Here is a 15,071-nt window from a genome sequence, read left to right on the forward strand (position 1 = left end):
AGGTAGTCACGAGATGCTCCGTTTCTATCAGCTTGGGGGGATATTTTAAGTTAGGAACACCAGCAGATGGCTGACCACAAGGGTGCCATGGTAACTAATTGACATATATGCTAATAAGCGTGAGGTAAACAGGCTAGCAGCCTATGGGAGAAGGGCCCCCAAGGGGGAGAAGCCCCTACTGAACATTAGGCATAGTGATGTCTGTGTAACACCTTCAGAAGTTGTATCCTGGCCTGAGTTTCTTGGGAGATGTAACTCCTGGGAGGTGCCAGGTTACGACCACTGGTGATAGTGACGAGGATAATAACTAACACTTCAGGTTGTTCAGCAAGAGATGGTGCGAGTATATAGATACTCAAATGCACTTTCTGTATTATCTCTATCTATCTTGCTGGCTTGGCGTGTTTGCAATTTTACCAGTCGTGTTAATAAAACGAGTGCGAGTGTTGCAACCGAGCACACCTGGGTTCCCAACTGAATTTTCATTTTAATAATATTGGGCCGGCGCTGGAGATAAGAACCTACCAAACCTCAGAGTGTTAATGGGGAATTCTTAAGTAATTAATATAATTAATAAACAATCAATAGGTCAGGCAACAGTTAAGCTAAATAGTTTGAGCTCCTGGAGTCTGTCGCTGTAAGGCAGGTTTTCTAATCTCTTAATCGTTCTCGTGGTTCTTCTCTGACTCCTCTCCAGTTTATCAACATCCTTCCTGAATTGTGGGTACCAGACCCAGACACAGGATCCATCAGTGGTCACACCAGTGCCAAATACAGAGGGGAAACAAATAACCTCTCTGCTCCTACTCAAGATTCCCCTGTTGATGCATCCAAGGACTGCATTAGCCCTGTTGGCCAAAGCATTGCTCTGGGAGCTCATGTTCAAGTGATTGTCTGCCCCCTGCCCAAAATCTTTTTCAGAATCACTGTTTCCCAGGCTAGAGTCCCCCATCCTGGGAGTACGGCCTGCATTCTTTGTTCCCAGATGTACACATTTACCCATATCAAAATGCCTATTGTCTGTTTGCGTCCAGCTTACCAAGTGATCCAGTTCAATCTCTATCAGTGACCTGTCCTCTTCATTATTTACCACTCCAATTTTTGTGTCATCTGCAAACTTTATCCGCAACGTATGTCTTCTTCCAGGTCACTAATAAAAACATTAAATAATGTTTAATAACGTTAAATACACCTGTGCAAGGCTGATTCCTGACTTACAGTTACATGTTGACACCAATCAGTGAGCCAGCTTTTAATTCATTGAAAATTCATTTAATTCATTATAGCTTTCTAGTTTTTTACTCAAAATGTCATGAGGTACGAAGTCAAACGCCTCACACGAAGTCTGTTATATCAACACTGTTATCTTTATCGACCAAACTTGTGATCGCATCCAAAAAAGGTATCAAGTTAGGTTGACGGGATCTATTTTCCATAAACCCATGTTGATTGGCATTAATCATATTGCCTTCCCACGTCAGCCACTCTATTTTGCCCGGGATTGATATGAGACTGACAGGCCTCTAATTATCTGGGTCATCCTATTTACCTTTGTACAATATTGGTACAACATTAGCTTTCTTCCAGTCTTCTGGAACTTCCCCAGTGCTCCAAGACTTAGTGAAAGATATTATCATTGAACAGTATTTAGATTCCTAACTTCTACTGAAATTAATGAGTTAGGTGCTTAAATATTTTGAGGATCTGAATTCAAGGAGGTCGAGATTCTCTGACATTGTTCACAGCCCCATATGCGATCAAAACAAAGGCTGAACCAGATGGCAGGAGATGCCAAGAAAATCAGATGGGGAAATCACTTTGAGTTTTAATGATTATTTAAAATAACCCCCTTGGTGGACTTTGTCCTGAACTCCACAAACGAAGGGACTAGGTCTACAGTCCTTCCTGAGGCAGAACTTCCACTGACTTCAAGGCCGTGTGGGTATGGGGAGCTTGCTGGAAACTGTTGCTTCCTGTCTGTTCTGCTTAAAAGGGCAACATACTTGAAGTGGGGTCAGCATACTTAAAGGGGGAATGCACTTTGGAAAGTCAGCACCTGTGCAGCCGTGCATGCGCTGTCAGGAGGAGGGAGTGGTGCTCCAGCGTGGGATCATCATGTTCAGTTTTTGCAGGGAAGTGTTTGCAGCTACTGCTCTGCATCTATTGTGTTTCCTCCCTCCTGCCTCAGTCCATGCTGCCCTGTAGAGCGTGAGGCTACATTAACAACAGCGTATTAACCCTTGAGCGCTCAGCCAAGTGCTAGTTCATCATTTAGCAGCAAGGCATTCCCTGGGAACTATCCCACCCTCTGACTCCACCACCTCAACCAAGCTTCACAATCATTCATTGCTGTGTACAATATTCAACTGTTTGTTTTAAATTGTTTTAAATTTATACTGTAGGTGTATAGAATGTCTTTTGTCTGGTGAAAAAAATATCCCTGGAACCTAACCCCACCCCCCTCTTATGGGGAAATTGGATTCGCTTAACATCGGTTCGCATAAAGTCGCATTTTTCAGGAACAGAACTACAACGATAAGTGAGGAGTTACTGTACTGAAGCCGCAGCTCCAGGAACTGTGACTGGGTGAAAATCTCATGTTTCACTGCAAAATAAAAAAGTGTCTATCCCTCATGCTTGCACAGAAAAGCTTGAAAACCTGATCCAAGGGCCCCCTAAAGGCTTAATAACCAGAAAGCAGAGTAAAGGAACCCAACGTTTACTATTCTTTAAAATCTCACGAGTCTTACGCCAATCTCATGATTTTTAAGCATGTGGGGCTGGCGATACTGGCTGCTGGACCAGATTTTCTGTAAGTGTATTCAAATTATATTAAGAACTTGGCCTTTCAGCTGAAGATCCCCAGCTTTACACACATGAAGCAAGCCTCATGCTTCCCCATGGGAGAGGGAGGGAAGTATCATTAGCTCCATTCTACAGGTGAGAGGAAGTAAGCTGTCCTACGCTTCACACAGGGAGTTAGAGAATAGAACCCGGGTCTCCTAGCTCACATTTGGATGCTTCCCCTGACCAACGGGCAAATGCCTGGGATTTCCTTGTTATTAAATTCTCGCATTTCTGTTACTCCTGACGCCGTCCATGAGTAAAACAAAGGGTTAATAAACTCAATTTCCTTTACATTGTGGAGGCAGTTTAGTTACGTTTCTACACTTTGCTCAGCTTGGGGCAACAAAATGTGGCTGGTTATTTTCACTTCTTGTTTAGAGGCAGTTTTGGTTCCTCGTTCTCCCACACCAATCCTGCGCTGCCCTGTTTGGGTTCCCAGAGCTATAACAGGAAGGCTTAAACTAAACCGAAACATCCCACTGAATCTTTAAATGAGAACATTTCAACTCCTAGCTGTACAGATCGTCACCTTCTCCTTTCCTTTTTCCTTAAAAAACCGAGCCGGGGATCAACCAGGGCATGGGCAGCTAGGCCTAGGGGGTGGAGCCGAAGTCAGACACCAGCAACCAGAGCCGAGGATCAAAGCTGGAGTCAAATGCCAGGATAGGGAATGGGCTGCAGCAGGGCTTGGGAGAGGCTAGGAAGGGGGATTTGTCTTTCACAACTTCCTGGTGTTCCCTCCAGGCTTAAGTAGCGTGCCTGGACCAATCAGGGCCTCTGGGAGCATGTCTTGTGGTGCTTGGGCCCACAGCCTGTGGATTGCTCCTCAGCCAGAGCTCTCGTGTGGCTGTGTGAATGCAGCAGTCGCTCAGGGACCAGCAGACCCATGTTCTAGAGCTGCAGATCCTCCCACAAACTACCTGCTGGGCCTCAATTCCGTGGACTGCACCATTTTGAAGGGGTGAGTAAAAGACCTTGCTGTAAAGGTGTGAAACAGAACCAGCTGTGGTTATAAATATGTCTGCAATATCCCACGCCGGGCTCTTGATTCTCTGGGGTCACTTACAGCCAGTCACCATAAGAACCACACTTTGCAAATCTAGGATGAGACTCTATCCTGAGCCCTGCTGAAGTCGATCACTGAACTCGCATGACCTTCAGTGAGAGCAGGATGGGTCTCAAAGTGCATCACCAATACTAAACAGCTGCACCTCCCTGCCAGGCCTTGCTCTCAGGCCTAGGCCTCAGGCAGGGTGAGCAAATTCCCATGTGCTGCTGCAGTTCAAGCTAAACATGTTACAGTGATGGATAAGAGAGTTGGACAGAACCTATTGGATCAATTAGTCCCCTCCCCCCTCTCTTACGGTGTAGATCCCCAGCTGCCGCCTGTCATCGGTTGTAAGCTTCTGTCTCTCTCTAGTGCCAGCAGCTTCGGAGCCTCCCAAAGCAAGGCAGAGCCTCACTGAGTAATTAATCTCCCTGTTCAAGTGCTTCCTTCTAGTTAGCCTGAAGTTGTTCATGACCCCACAGCTGTCCCCCCACTTTAAGCCTCAGATGGGTAACAGATCCCCAGCCCCTAAATGAGGCGGCAAGGGGGACAGGCATTAAGTTGGTCCTCTTCCCGCTGATCAAAAACAGCTGTGGCTTCTCACGTCCTCTCAGAGAGCAGCCCCAAAACCAATCCATGAACTGCAGACCTTTGCTAGAAAGCAGAGTCCCACCAGTGACCCAGTGAGTCTGGGAGACGCGCTGAGGCAGCATCTCCATGAGGTCTCCCCTGGGTTGCTTTGTTAATTGTCCTGTCTTTGTGGTCAAAGTGTCTCACCTCCAAATGGTCACAAGCCCTTTGGACAGTCCCCCCAGCCCCAAAGCTGAGCGTAAAGTCTCCCGGCTTCAGTGGGCCGTACCAGCAGCAGTGGGCAGACAGCTCCCCTAGCAGCAGCATGGTTCACACCTTCTGTTGGCATCAGTGATATGTTCAAGAGAGAGAGATCCCTGCTCCCTGGGCCTCTGAGTCTGATGCTCTCTTGGGCCCCAATGCAGAGGCAGAAGCCAGGGTCCTTGCTTATTTCCCCTTATCCAGCTTCTTCTGGGCTGGGTTTGGATATTCTGGATTCTCGATCACACCTGCACCGAACTTCAGCTCCAAAAAGCTCCGGTAGTTGTTGGGCGCCAGAGCCGTGAAGCCAGCAAACGGCAGGGGTAACAGGGGCTTGAGGAAGTGCTCTGGGAACTCCACGTCCTGCCGGTGGTCCATCCACGTGTCCTTGGTCATCAGCCCGTTCTTGGGGTAGAAGGGCCAGAGGTCAACATGCAGGTGGTTGTGCTCACTGTACTGCACACGGTAGAAGTCGCCCTCGATGGCCTTCTCCCAAACAAAGCCTTTCTCGTCCACGATGGAGCCAGACTCTACGTTCCTGAGGAGGTCACAGTTGGGAATGTCCTCCAGGTATATCCCTAGATCCACGTCATAATCCCATGGGATGATGTCCTGATGTCGGGCAGCTCCTAGGAGCGTCCCGCCTTCCAGCCAGTACCGCACCCCGGAGGACTCCAAGATGTTGATGACGTACTTTGCCGTCTCCCTCAGGGCCTGTAGACAGCAAGGCGGGGTCCAGCGGTTCTGGTACAGATATTCCGGCGTATCATCATGGACGGTGCCGAAGCAACGCGGCGTCTCTTTGCTGCACCCAAACCACTGCTGCTTCCCATCCTCCAGGAGAACCTGCTTGATGCCGAAGTCTCGGAAGAGCTGCAGCCGGCTGGCTTTGGCACGGTTCTCTGCCTTCCATTGGTTGTGAGAGGAGCTGAGCAGAGGCTGGTGGGCTGAGGAGAAGGAGACGTCAAGGATTCGGACCGTCCAGCCCCGCAGCGATGTCTGGATGAAGAGGGAGGTCAGCAGGGGCTTGGCCAAGGGAGTGGAAAGGTTGAAGAGATCCTTTGTGCGTAGCAGAATCACGGCGTCTCCCTTCAGAGCTGTGCAGAGCCTGGTGGACGGCGCTACGCTGTATTCGGCAGTCCACTTTCTAAGGCTGACCTTTAGGGTCAAGCACTGGAGGGGAGCAAGGGACTGCACGGGCGCTGCCACCATTTGAACTCTGCCCTGGTTGGCTTTGAACTCTTCTAACATACGATCCAGCTGCCTTGTGGAATCAACCTTGACTCCATCAGGCACCAGGGCCACATACTCCGTCTTCACGTACATCTCAGGCCTGGACACATGGGCAGGCTGGTCAGGGGCTGGCTTGAGGATCACAAGCTGGACGTTGGGAGCATCCGGTAATACAAGCGGCGGGTACGGCAAGGTATCCGCTGCCACCATGACTGGCTGCTCCGGCTTCTGTTTCAGGAAGGACTGCACCACATCAGGGACGTAGTTCTCAAAGTCCTCGAACTCCCTGATGATGACGGTCACCCCGGGCCTCTGGGGGACAGGCAGCAACCGGGAGCTAGGCTGGACGTGGTCTCTGTGTCTGTGCAACATCCGCTGCTGCAGCCTCGAGACGTAGTACAGTATCAGCAGATTGATGACAATGGCGAGCGCTAGGACCCCCTGACAGAACGTGATGCGCATCTTGCGAGGCAGTTGGGTCTGTTCACCTGGGGAATGATATTATGTGGCTGTGGTCTCTGCACGAGGCAGCCAGCAGCTTCCCCAGGAGGCTCTGGGCTCATCCATCCCAACACAGCTTACTTGCTGGTCACCCTGGAAAGAAATGCACATGGAGTGTGAGTGCCAGGGATGTTTGTGGCTAGGGAGAGCCTGCGTCCACTGCTCAGGGGCTGCCTCCCCAATCCTATAATTGGAGCGGGGGCTACTAGACTAGATGGAACAAAGGGTTTAAAATAAATGGTCTGATTAAAGACAGATGCTCCCCCCAGCTGACTGCCACAAGAAACACAGTCCCCTGATTCTTCAGGTTCACCCAGGGGCATCTCTAAATTAAATCTCTCCGCTGTCCCTCACTGAGACTGCATGGTCTAGTGCAGTGGTCCCCAACGTGGTGGGCGCCATGGCGCCTGCCAGGGCATTTATGTGTGCCCGCCTAGTGCCTAGCAGGGGAGAGAAGCCACAGCCCTGCACCTGCCGGGGACAGAGAACTGAGGCTGCCAGAACGGTGTTCTTGGTCCCTAGCAGGCGCGGGACCCGCCTAGTGCTCAGCAGGGGAGAGAAGCTGGGGCCCCGCGCCTGCCGGGGACAGAGTACTCCGGGGCTGCGGGCACCGGTGTTCTCTGTCCTCACGGCTACTCTCCGGTTTTTCTCTGGATTCATAGATTATGATGAGCTAAGAGGTGAAAACATTATTTAAATATGATGGTTTTTTGTATTATTTAATGTACAAATACAAAACAAGCCTTGAAAAATTGTTGGTGCCCGCCACACTCTTCTGAAACCATGAATGTGCTACTGGCCACAAAAAGGTTGGGTACCACTGGTCTAGTGGGTAGAGAATGGCCAGGGACTCAGGACTCCTGTATTCTGTTCCCATCTCTGTCACTGAACCACTGTGCATCCTTAGACAAGTGACTGCCGCTCTGTGCCCATTCCCCAGTCAGTAGCAGAACCAGGAATAGGCTGTGGGAGTCCTGTCTCCCAGTCCCTCCCTCAAAAGCGGTGTTCAGATTCCAGTCTGAGCCTCCCTCAGTCTGTGTTTATTGGCTGGTTATCAGCACAGCTCAGCCACGGAGCAAAGCCAGCCAGTCAGCACAGGTTGGAACTGCCTGACTGAACTGCCACTCCCAAAGGAGCTGCAGCCAGCGGAAAGGACAGACCTCAGTATTGTAGGCATGTCTGAACTCAGGATTCCTCCTCAGGCACCTGGAGCTTCCGTCTTGCTGGGAAAATAGGAGCAAAGAGACCATCCAAAAGTTCTGAATTGTTGCACACAGCTTCTCAACCTGCATTAACTGCTAAAGTTCCCAGAACAACAGATGTGCGATGTTGAGGGGGCTGCTTTATTTAATCTTGTTTGGATCAAGCTTGCTCATTTCCCCAGAGGGATCAAGGCCTCCGTTTTAAGCACTAATTTCTCTGCAAATCCACCTTCCCCTGGTGGGAAAGGAGTGGGCAACACAGAGCACGGTACCCTGCACAACAAAAGCCCAGTTATCAGGAAAAGAAAACCCAACTGCCCTCCTAACCTGGGGGCACTGTTACGGGGAGGCCTGCTGAAAACAATTTGGGGCTCTGGTACATCATGTTCACTGGGGCCCCACCTCCTCCCATTTTGCTTTATTTACACAGAAGGTTTTTTTGGGGGGGGGGGTTCCCCATGTGCTTGAGTCCCTGCTACAACTGTCCACCCTTTCACTCCCTCTCTCGTCAGCCCTGGGAATACCGCTCTGCACTGTAAGGAGCCAGTCTGTCAGTAACACACCCTGCATCCCAGGAGAACTCTGTTAATGCAACTATAGCCCCATACCCTGTACCTTGAATCACCAGGATCTCCGTCCCAGGTCGCATGAGACAACCCCAAGCCCCGAAGCTAAGACCCAGATCTGAACTTTCCCAAAGTTTGGAGGTGTCTCATTTGGGGGTTCTTGTCTGAACTCAAGTCTAATCTAACACAATGCTCTCAGCAAATGGCTCGAGGCAGCTGCTCGCCTCCAATCCCATTGTCAAGCAGCTAAAGCTCTGAATGAGACCCACTGCGACAGATAGAACCTGGGGTGAAAACATCCTCCAGATTCTACGTCAGAAATCCCTATTTTTGTGAGACTTTTGAGGAAGCAGTGTTCTGTACTCCCTCTACTGGCTGAGCTGCAGCATCCAAGTAATCAACGTCGTCCCCTAGAGCTGTGCACATTCCTAGTGATAACCATGCTCAAACAAGGAAGCCCAGCAGGCAGATTTCCTTTGTTGCCTTGGAGAGTTTAGGAGCTCACAATGCGCTCACTTTCCTTTAGTTAAAGCTACTCTCCATCCAGTAGGTCAATGAGCTCCTGGAGCAGCCACACGGTTTAAAGTAGAGCAAGCCCTGCTGTGCCTCACTGTGCTTCTTCAACGCTGCTCCCGCCTTGAGATGCAGGAATTTAGGAACCAAACCTAGAAAGAGGCAAATGTCACGCAGCGATTCGATCAGGGGAGCTGGAAGTCAGTGTTGGCTTAGTGGTCAGAGCAGGGTGTCCTCCTGCATCCCATTCCCACCTCTGCCACTGATTCACTGTGTGGCCTTAGACGCAACTCCTGAGCTGTCTGCACCTATCTCTCAAGCTATAAAATGCAGGTATCTTTAAATCCCCCCATTCTTTTGGGAGATTCAGCTAGGAGAGCTCTACACTAGCAACATTTGCCAGGATATAATGTAGGTTGGGGAGTGATTTTTGGATGACATTTCTATGCTGGCAAAAGTCCTCGGGTAGACACAGTTATGCTGCTATCGCTTATTTCACTCAGGGAACTGGCATAATCTATGCCAGCAAAAGCACTTTTTTGCCAGCATAAAATGCATCTGCACTAGATCATGGATTAAAAGGCCAGAAGGAACCATTGTGATCATCTAGTCTGACCTCTAGCTATGCCAGCAAACCTTTTCCAGTGTAGATTTGATCTTAATTAAAGTGTATAAAGCACTCGGAGCTCCTCAAGCAGAAGGTGCTGGAAAAGCGCAAACGATTATTAATTAGTACTAAGCCAGACTCCTTTCTGCCTCGGACTGCAGCAGCCAGGGGCGGCTCCAGGCCCCAGCACGCCAAGCACATGCTTGGGGCGGCAAGGCACGGGGGGCGCTCTGCTGGTCACCGCGAGGGCGGCAGGCAGGTTGCCTTCGGCGGCATGCCTGCAGAGGGTCTGCTGGTCCCGCAGCTTCGGCGGACCTCCTGCAGGCCTCCCTGCGGAGGGTCCGCTGGTCCCGCAGCTTCGGCGGACCTCCCGCAGGCCTCCCTGCGGAGGGTCTGCTGGTCCCGCGGCTTCGGCAGCGCCTGCGGGAGGTCCGCCGAAGCCGCGGGACCCTCCGCAGGCAAGTTGCCGTGCTTGGGGCGGCAAAATGCCTAGAGCTGCCCCTGGCAGCAGCCTAGCCACAGTGATCTAAGGCAGCTGTTAAAACTGTATGTTATAGACTAGAATTAAAAGAGGAGGCAGTAGTGTCACTTGAAAGATGAACTGCCCTCAGAATTAAAAACATCTCTGGCTTTGTCTACACTACACAACTTTTAGTGAAAAGTCGGGCAGTGTAATGCTGTTTGTTTGCCGACAAAATACTTCCACCCCCTACAAATACTTCCACCCCCTAGGAGTATGGTTTGCATTGTTGACAGGAGAGCGCTCCTGCTGACAACGAGCCGTTTACACTGCCACTTGCCCTGGAAAAACTTTTGTCTTTGGGGGTGGGGATGGTGGGGATGTTTAAGCACCTGTGAATGACAAAAGTTTTCTCATTCAGTTGGCAATGTAGACAAAGCCTACGATTCCCCAAGAAGGCTGAAGCTGAGTTTTCTCAGCATGCAAAGGAAGCCTGGTCTCAGGGAAGCTTTTCCACTAGCGGGCTGGCTGCATTGTTAAGCCAGGCCTCTGTAGCTGTTTTGTTGCTTGCAGTCTTGTCAGCATGGGTTTAGTTTTTTAATCACTTGTTTATAAGCACCACCGACCTTAGTCTCCTCCCCTGCTGCTTTGCGGGATTGAAAGGGATCCTGTGTCAAGCAGCATTTAAGAAGATGGGTTTAGATAAGATTGAAGTTGTTAAAAAGCCATTGTATTAATCTCTGCTCCATTCCCAATGTGTGTAAGTGGGGGAAATCTATGTAAAATTGGAAAGGACAAAGCTATATTAAAAGGCACTTAATAATCCCTTGCCCTGCTCTAGCACCTTCAAAGCATGGTTCTTAAAAGACGTTAATGAACTAAGCTCCACAATCTGCCTGGGAGAGAGGCATTGTTATCTCCACTGAAACTGGGGCACACAGATGGGAACTGGTTTGCCCAGTGTGAGTCAGTAGCAGAGTTGGGAATGGTAGAACCCAGGAGTCCTGACTCCCTCCTACAGATGCCAGAACACCAGTGACACCCCTAAAAACATCCTACCCCACAATGGTCCAGGAACAGACAGGATGAGAGTGAGAGGCTAGACAAAATCCAGATGAAATGTGGCGGGAGGCATATTTACCTGCCTTCTCTTCCAGGGACATCTGAGAAAGGGGACCCTGAAAGGAGAAATCAAACAGGTCAGATGAATTAAGACCTAGAAAGTGTTTCACCAGCCCTGTCTTTTTTTTAAAATGCTGTTTCCTTTCAGACAGGAATAAGGAAGTGGAACAGAAACAGAAAGTTGGGCCGGAACAGAACCTCAGACCCAACCCTTCCTACCTTCTGGAGCCAAACTTTATATGGATAAGAATGTTCATAGTTATGTTAGATAGGTTAAAAAGGGATATATGTAATATATTACTTATATATATTATATGTATAATCTCATATATATATATAAAGGAGATAAACCCCATTGCTTCTGGGCAGACACAAACCTTTCACAGGGACGGGGTGGGGAGAATTTCTCCTCTATGGTTAGGCTATTCCTCAAGTAAGGGTTTGTTCTGCCCTTTCCTCTAAAGCAGGTGGTTCTGCCCACTCTTGGAAACAAGGTACTGGAAAAGAAGGATCCAATCCTCCAAGTTTCCAGAAGAAATCAGCTGGAATTTTATTAGTATATAGCATTAAACGCTGGCCTGTGTGAAATGAGTTGGGGGGCTCAGTCCAATTCCTAGTGGACGTATGTCCACATTAAAAAAAAAATCAACAATCCCCCATCCCTATTGGCACTAATTGGCTGCCAGGTGGGAAGCCGCAGCAAAGACCAAGGAATGAGCGAGCCCCCTCTTACCTCTAAACTGTGTCCCTCCAGGGAAGGAGGAAGGCACCCAGTGTAGTGTGTTTTTAAGGGAGTTGGTTATCTAGTTGCCTGTGCTGTACTTGTGGGGATGTCTCCGGGGTTGTCAATCTGGCCTCTTTCACCAGAACTAGAAGTAAAAAAGAACATAAAATGATTGACAGGAAAATAATCTTCATTGTAGCAAAGTACTCCATAAGGCAAAGTTTGTAGCTAAATGTGACATCAGCAAGCACTCCAGAATGTGTGTTTCTGGCTCCTGTCTCCCTTCCCAGCTCCTTGTCAAAATCCCCTGCTCAGTCATACAAGAGGAGTCAAGCAAACCATTAGACTCTATGACTGCCATTACAAACAGCTCCCCGACAGTTATGACCACAACCTCTCCGCCTGCCTAGGTTCCAGCAGGAGACAAAAGCCCCAAGTAAGAATTCCACACATATCACAATGCACAACGCCATAAAACACAGCGGGATTCAATCAACAACCATTGATCATAGGCTTCGTAGCCCTAGCTTCTGAGTCGGTGTTCTGTTCCTTCCAGCAACGCTCCTGAGGCCTTGGATTTCAATGGTCTTGAAAGGTCTGTCTCTATTTTAACGCAAAATGGCCATCTTTCTAGGCTGTAAACAAGATGCCTGAGGTTTTCCACTCACCTACATCTTCCTCCTCCTAGTTTCTCGCTTTTGAGAAGAAGAAAAAAGTTGACATCACATTATATATTTTTAAATCGGGGAAATGACTGATGCCTGAATGTAAGTGAATTTGTGTAAGAGTGGAGCCCAAGGATGTCTGGACAGAGTCCCATGTCTCTGCTTCCTCTATGTCTATTCTACCCCAATTTCATAGCGCTTCTGGACTTGGTTCCTTTGCCACAGCCAAGAATCTCAAGATTTCTGGAGGCAGCCCTGTGAGTCCTCCTAGGTAAGACAGGTAAAGCACATTGATAAACCTGAACACCAACCAGTGGTGGATTTGGGGTAAGGAAGGCAATTTCCCTAGATAAGAAGGTAGAGGGGGAAAGGAGATGGTGAGCACCCTGAATAGTTGAGAGGAAGGGACAGTGACTGCTCTGAATAGGGGCCATTATGGAGCTAAGGTGATGGACCAAATGTTCCAGCAGTATGGTTGGGGAGATGAGTCAGGCTTTGATTTGTCCTCATCCAAACCAGACTGAAGTTTCAGCTCTGTGCTAAGAAGGGATCTGCCCTGGAGGCAGAGAGAACAGTACTTTGGGGAGGGGACTGATCTGGGAAGGAGGTGGCCTGTCAATGGGGTGGCCTGTGCAGTCCTGGGTGGAGGTGAGGGGTGAGACTGTGCTTGCAGTGGTGAGGCGCCTGTTGCCATGGGGATCTCTACCTGTTTGCTACGGGTGGATGAGAGGCCTGTCCTGCGGGAGCCTGATCGAGACCCCCATTGAAACGGGAAGCTCTCCCTGTCTGCTCGGGATGGGGGTGAGAAGAGACCCTATTCTAGGGGGAACTTGGTTGGGGTCCCCAGTGTAATGAGAATCCCCCTCAGCCTGTTCTGAGTGGGGGGTGAAGCAAGTCTGGGGAGGGGGGCGTTGCCATGGGAACCCCTCACTGGATGGACCTCTCCTTGGATGCTTTGGGTGTCTGGATGTGTGTGGGGGGGAGAGCAGGCGGGAGGGGGGTTGCCCTGGGAACTGCTCCCTCCCAGCTCTGGGTGGGATAAAGCAGGCTGGTAGGGAGGGGGTGTTACCATGGGAATCCTTCTCCTTGCTGGGGGAACAGTAGGAGGGTGAAGCAGGCCTACCCTGGAGGGGCCTGTTGCCATGGGAACCCCCCCTGCTCAGGGGGAATCAGGCCTACCCTGGGGGGGCCTGTTGCCATGGGAACCCCCCCTGCTCAGGGGGAATCAGGCCTACCCCGGGGGGGGGCCTGTTGCCATGGGAACCCCCCCCTGCTCAGGGGGAATCAGGCCTACCTGGAGGGGCCTGTTGCCATGGGAACCCCCGCTGCTCAGGGGGAAGCAGCAGGCCTACCTGGAGGGGCCCGTTGCCATGGGAACCCCTCCCTGCCCCCGTCCCGCGGCGCGGGCCCCATTTCCTGGTGGCTCACTATCTGGCAGGAAGTGCCCCCCCTAACGGCTCCCTATGTGGCAGCCGCCGGGATCCATGATGGAGGCTGAGCGGGTGCTAGTGCGGGCCCAGCAGGCCCCGGGCCCGGCGGGGGCAGAGCCGCCACCCCCCCCGCCGCAGGCCCCGGGCCGGGCGGCCGCGGGGGCCGGGCCCGGCGAGCTCAGCCTGCCTGGCATCCTGCACTACATCCAGCACGAGTGGGCCCGCTTCGAAGCCGAGAAGAGCCGCTGGGAGGCCGAGCGGGCCGAGCTGCAGGTGCCGGGGCCGGGCCGGGGCGCTGGGAGACGCGGGAGGGCGGGCGGTTACCGGGGCCGCCGCTGCCTCCGCCGCTGCCGCCATCTTGGAGGGAAATGGCCGACGGGACCCCGGGGGGGTCAGAGCCCCCCCTCAGGACCGGGACCCCCCGTGGGGGGGGATGGGGGAGTGTCAGGGTCCCCCCAGGACCGGGACCTCCCGTGGGCGGAGGGGCAGCACCCCCCAGGACTTGGGACTCCTTCGTGGGGAGGGCGGGGGAGTGTCAGCCCCAACCCCCCAGGATCGGGGACCCCCATAGGGGGCCGGGGCTTAGGCTTGGGGAGAGACCAGGTCGTTGAAGGGAGAAGTTGGGGTGAGAGATTAGAGCGAGATGCTGAGTGGGGCAGGTATCGGGGTGTCTCCTCCCAAAATTGGGACCCCTTATTTGCAACTAGGGCTGGTGGCTGCTGCTGTCCCAGAAGGCATGAGGAGGCTTGGGGTGAGTGTGAGGGGTGGGGTACGTGGCTGTCGCCTCCCCGTAGCACATGGGGAAGGAGTGAATGAGTTGGGGCGAATGCAGCTGTCACCCTCCAACAGGGAGTTGGGGTGATCATGGGGGAGGAACATGGCTGTCGTTCCCTCCATAGTGACCAGTGAAGGAGTTGGGGTGAGCTTTTGCGGGGGGAGGAAATGCAGTTGTCAGCCCAATAGCAACAAGCAATGGAGTTGGGGTGAATGTTGGGCCAGGAAATGTCTGCTGCTGTCCAAGAGGGATGGAAGAAGGAGTTGAGGTGACACGGGGGAAATGTAGCCATCGCCCTCCAATAGGGACTAGGGAAGGAATTGGGGTAAGGGCATGGGGGAGGACATGCATCTGTCAACCCTATAGCAACTAGGGAAGGAGTTGTTGGCGGGGGCACAGCCAACATCCAGTCCATTAGAGGGTGGGGGGAGAGAGAATTGAGGCGGGACACCTCATAGAGACCGTGGAGGGGGTCACTTCCCTGAATAGCCTCCATGGGTCTGGTCAAGAGGAGCAGCTCCCCGGTTATTGGTGTTTGGAGCAAAGG

The 15,071-nt window shown here is 51.6% G+C and overlaps 2 protein-coding genes across 13 annotated transcripts in view; one reads left to right on the forward strand and one right to left on the reverse strand.

Annotated features, from left to right (window-relative positions):
* Positions 1-14,100, reverse strand: LOC123349786 (fukutin related protein). 10 transcript variants are annotated; one of them, XR_006573649.1, is made up of 6 exons: positions 14,074-14,100; positions 12,323-12,349; positions 11,664-11,799; positions 10,950-10,986; positions 4,212-6,553; positions 2-1,150 (listed from the first exon to the last, which is right to left on the reverse strand). XR_006573649.1 is itself a non-coding variant. In XM_044987960.1 (3 exons), the coding sequence occupies exon 3, from the start codon at positions 6,419-6,421 to the stop codon at positions 4,913-4,915; it is 1,509 nt and encodes a 502-aa protein (XP_044843895.1). In that variant the 5' UTR covers positions 6,422-6,553; positions 10,950-10,986; positions 11,664-13,588; the 3' UTR covers positions 2,434-4,912. The 10 variants fall into 10 exon arrangements, 1 of the variants encoding a protein (XP_044843895.1); XR_006573647.1 differs by lacking the exon at positions 14,074-14,100 and adding an exon at positions 13,672-13,750; XR_006573643.1 differs by lacking the exon at positions 14,074-14,100 and adding an exon at positions 13,614-13,735.
* Positions 13,100-15,071, forward strand: part of STRN4 (striatin 4) — a 27,960-nt gene continuing 25,988 nt past the window's right edge. The window contains exon 1 of one of the 3 annotated variants that reach the window (XM_044987959.1): positions 13,100-13,120. In XM_044987959.1, the coding sequence (XP_044843894.1) occupies positions 13,115-13,120 (6 nt within the window). In that variant the 5' untranslated portion in view covers positions 13,100-13,114. Of the gene's footprint in view, positions 13,121-13,749; positions 14,023-14,470; positions 14,501-15,071 lie in introns of those variants that run through there. The other 2 variants (XM_044987956.1, XM_044987957.1) reach the window with 2 other exon arrangements.

The sequence above is a fragment of the Mauremys mutica genome, chromosome 15, assembly GCF_020497125.1.
Source record: "Mauremys mutica isolate MM-2020 ecotype Southern chromosome 15, ASM2049712v1, whole genome shotgun sequence".
In the NCBI taxonomy this organism is placed as follows: Eukaryota; Metazoa; Chordata; order Testudines; family Geoemydidae; genus Mauremys; species Mauremys mutica.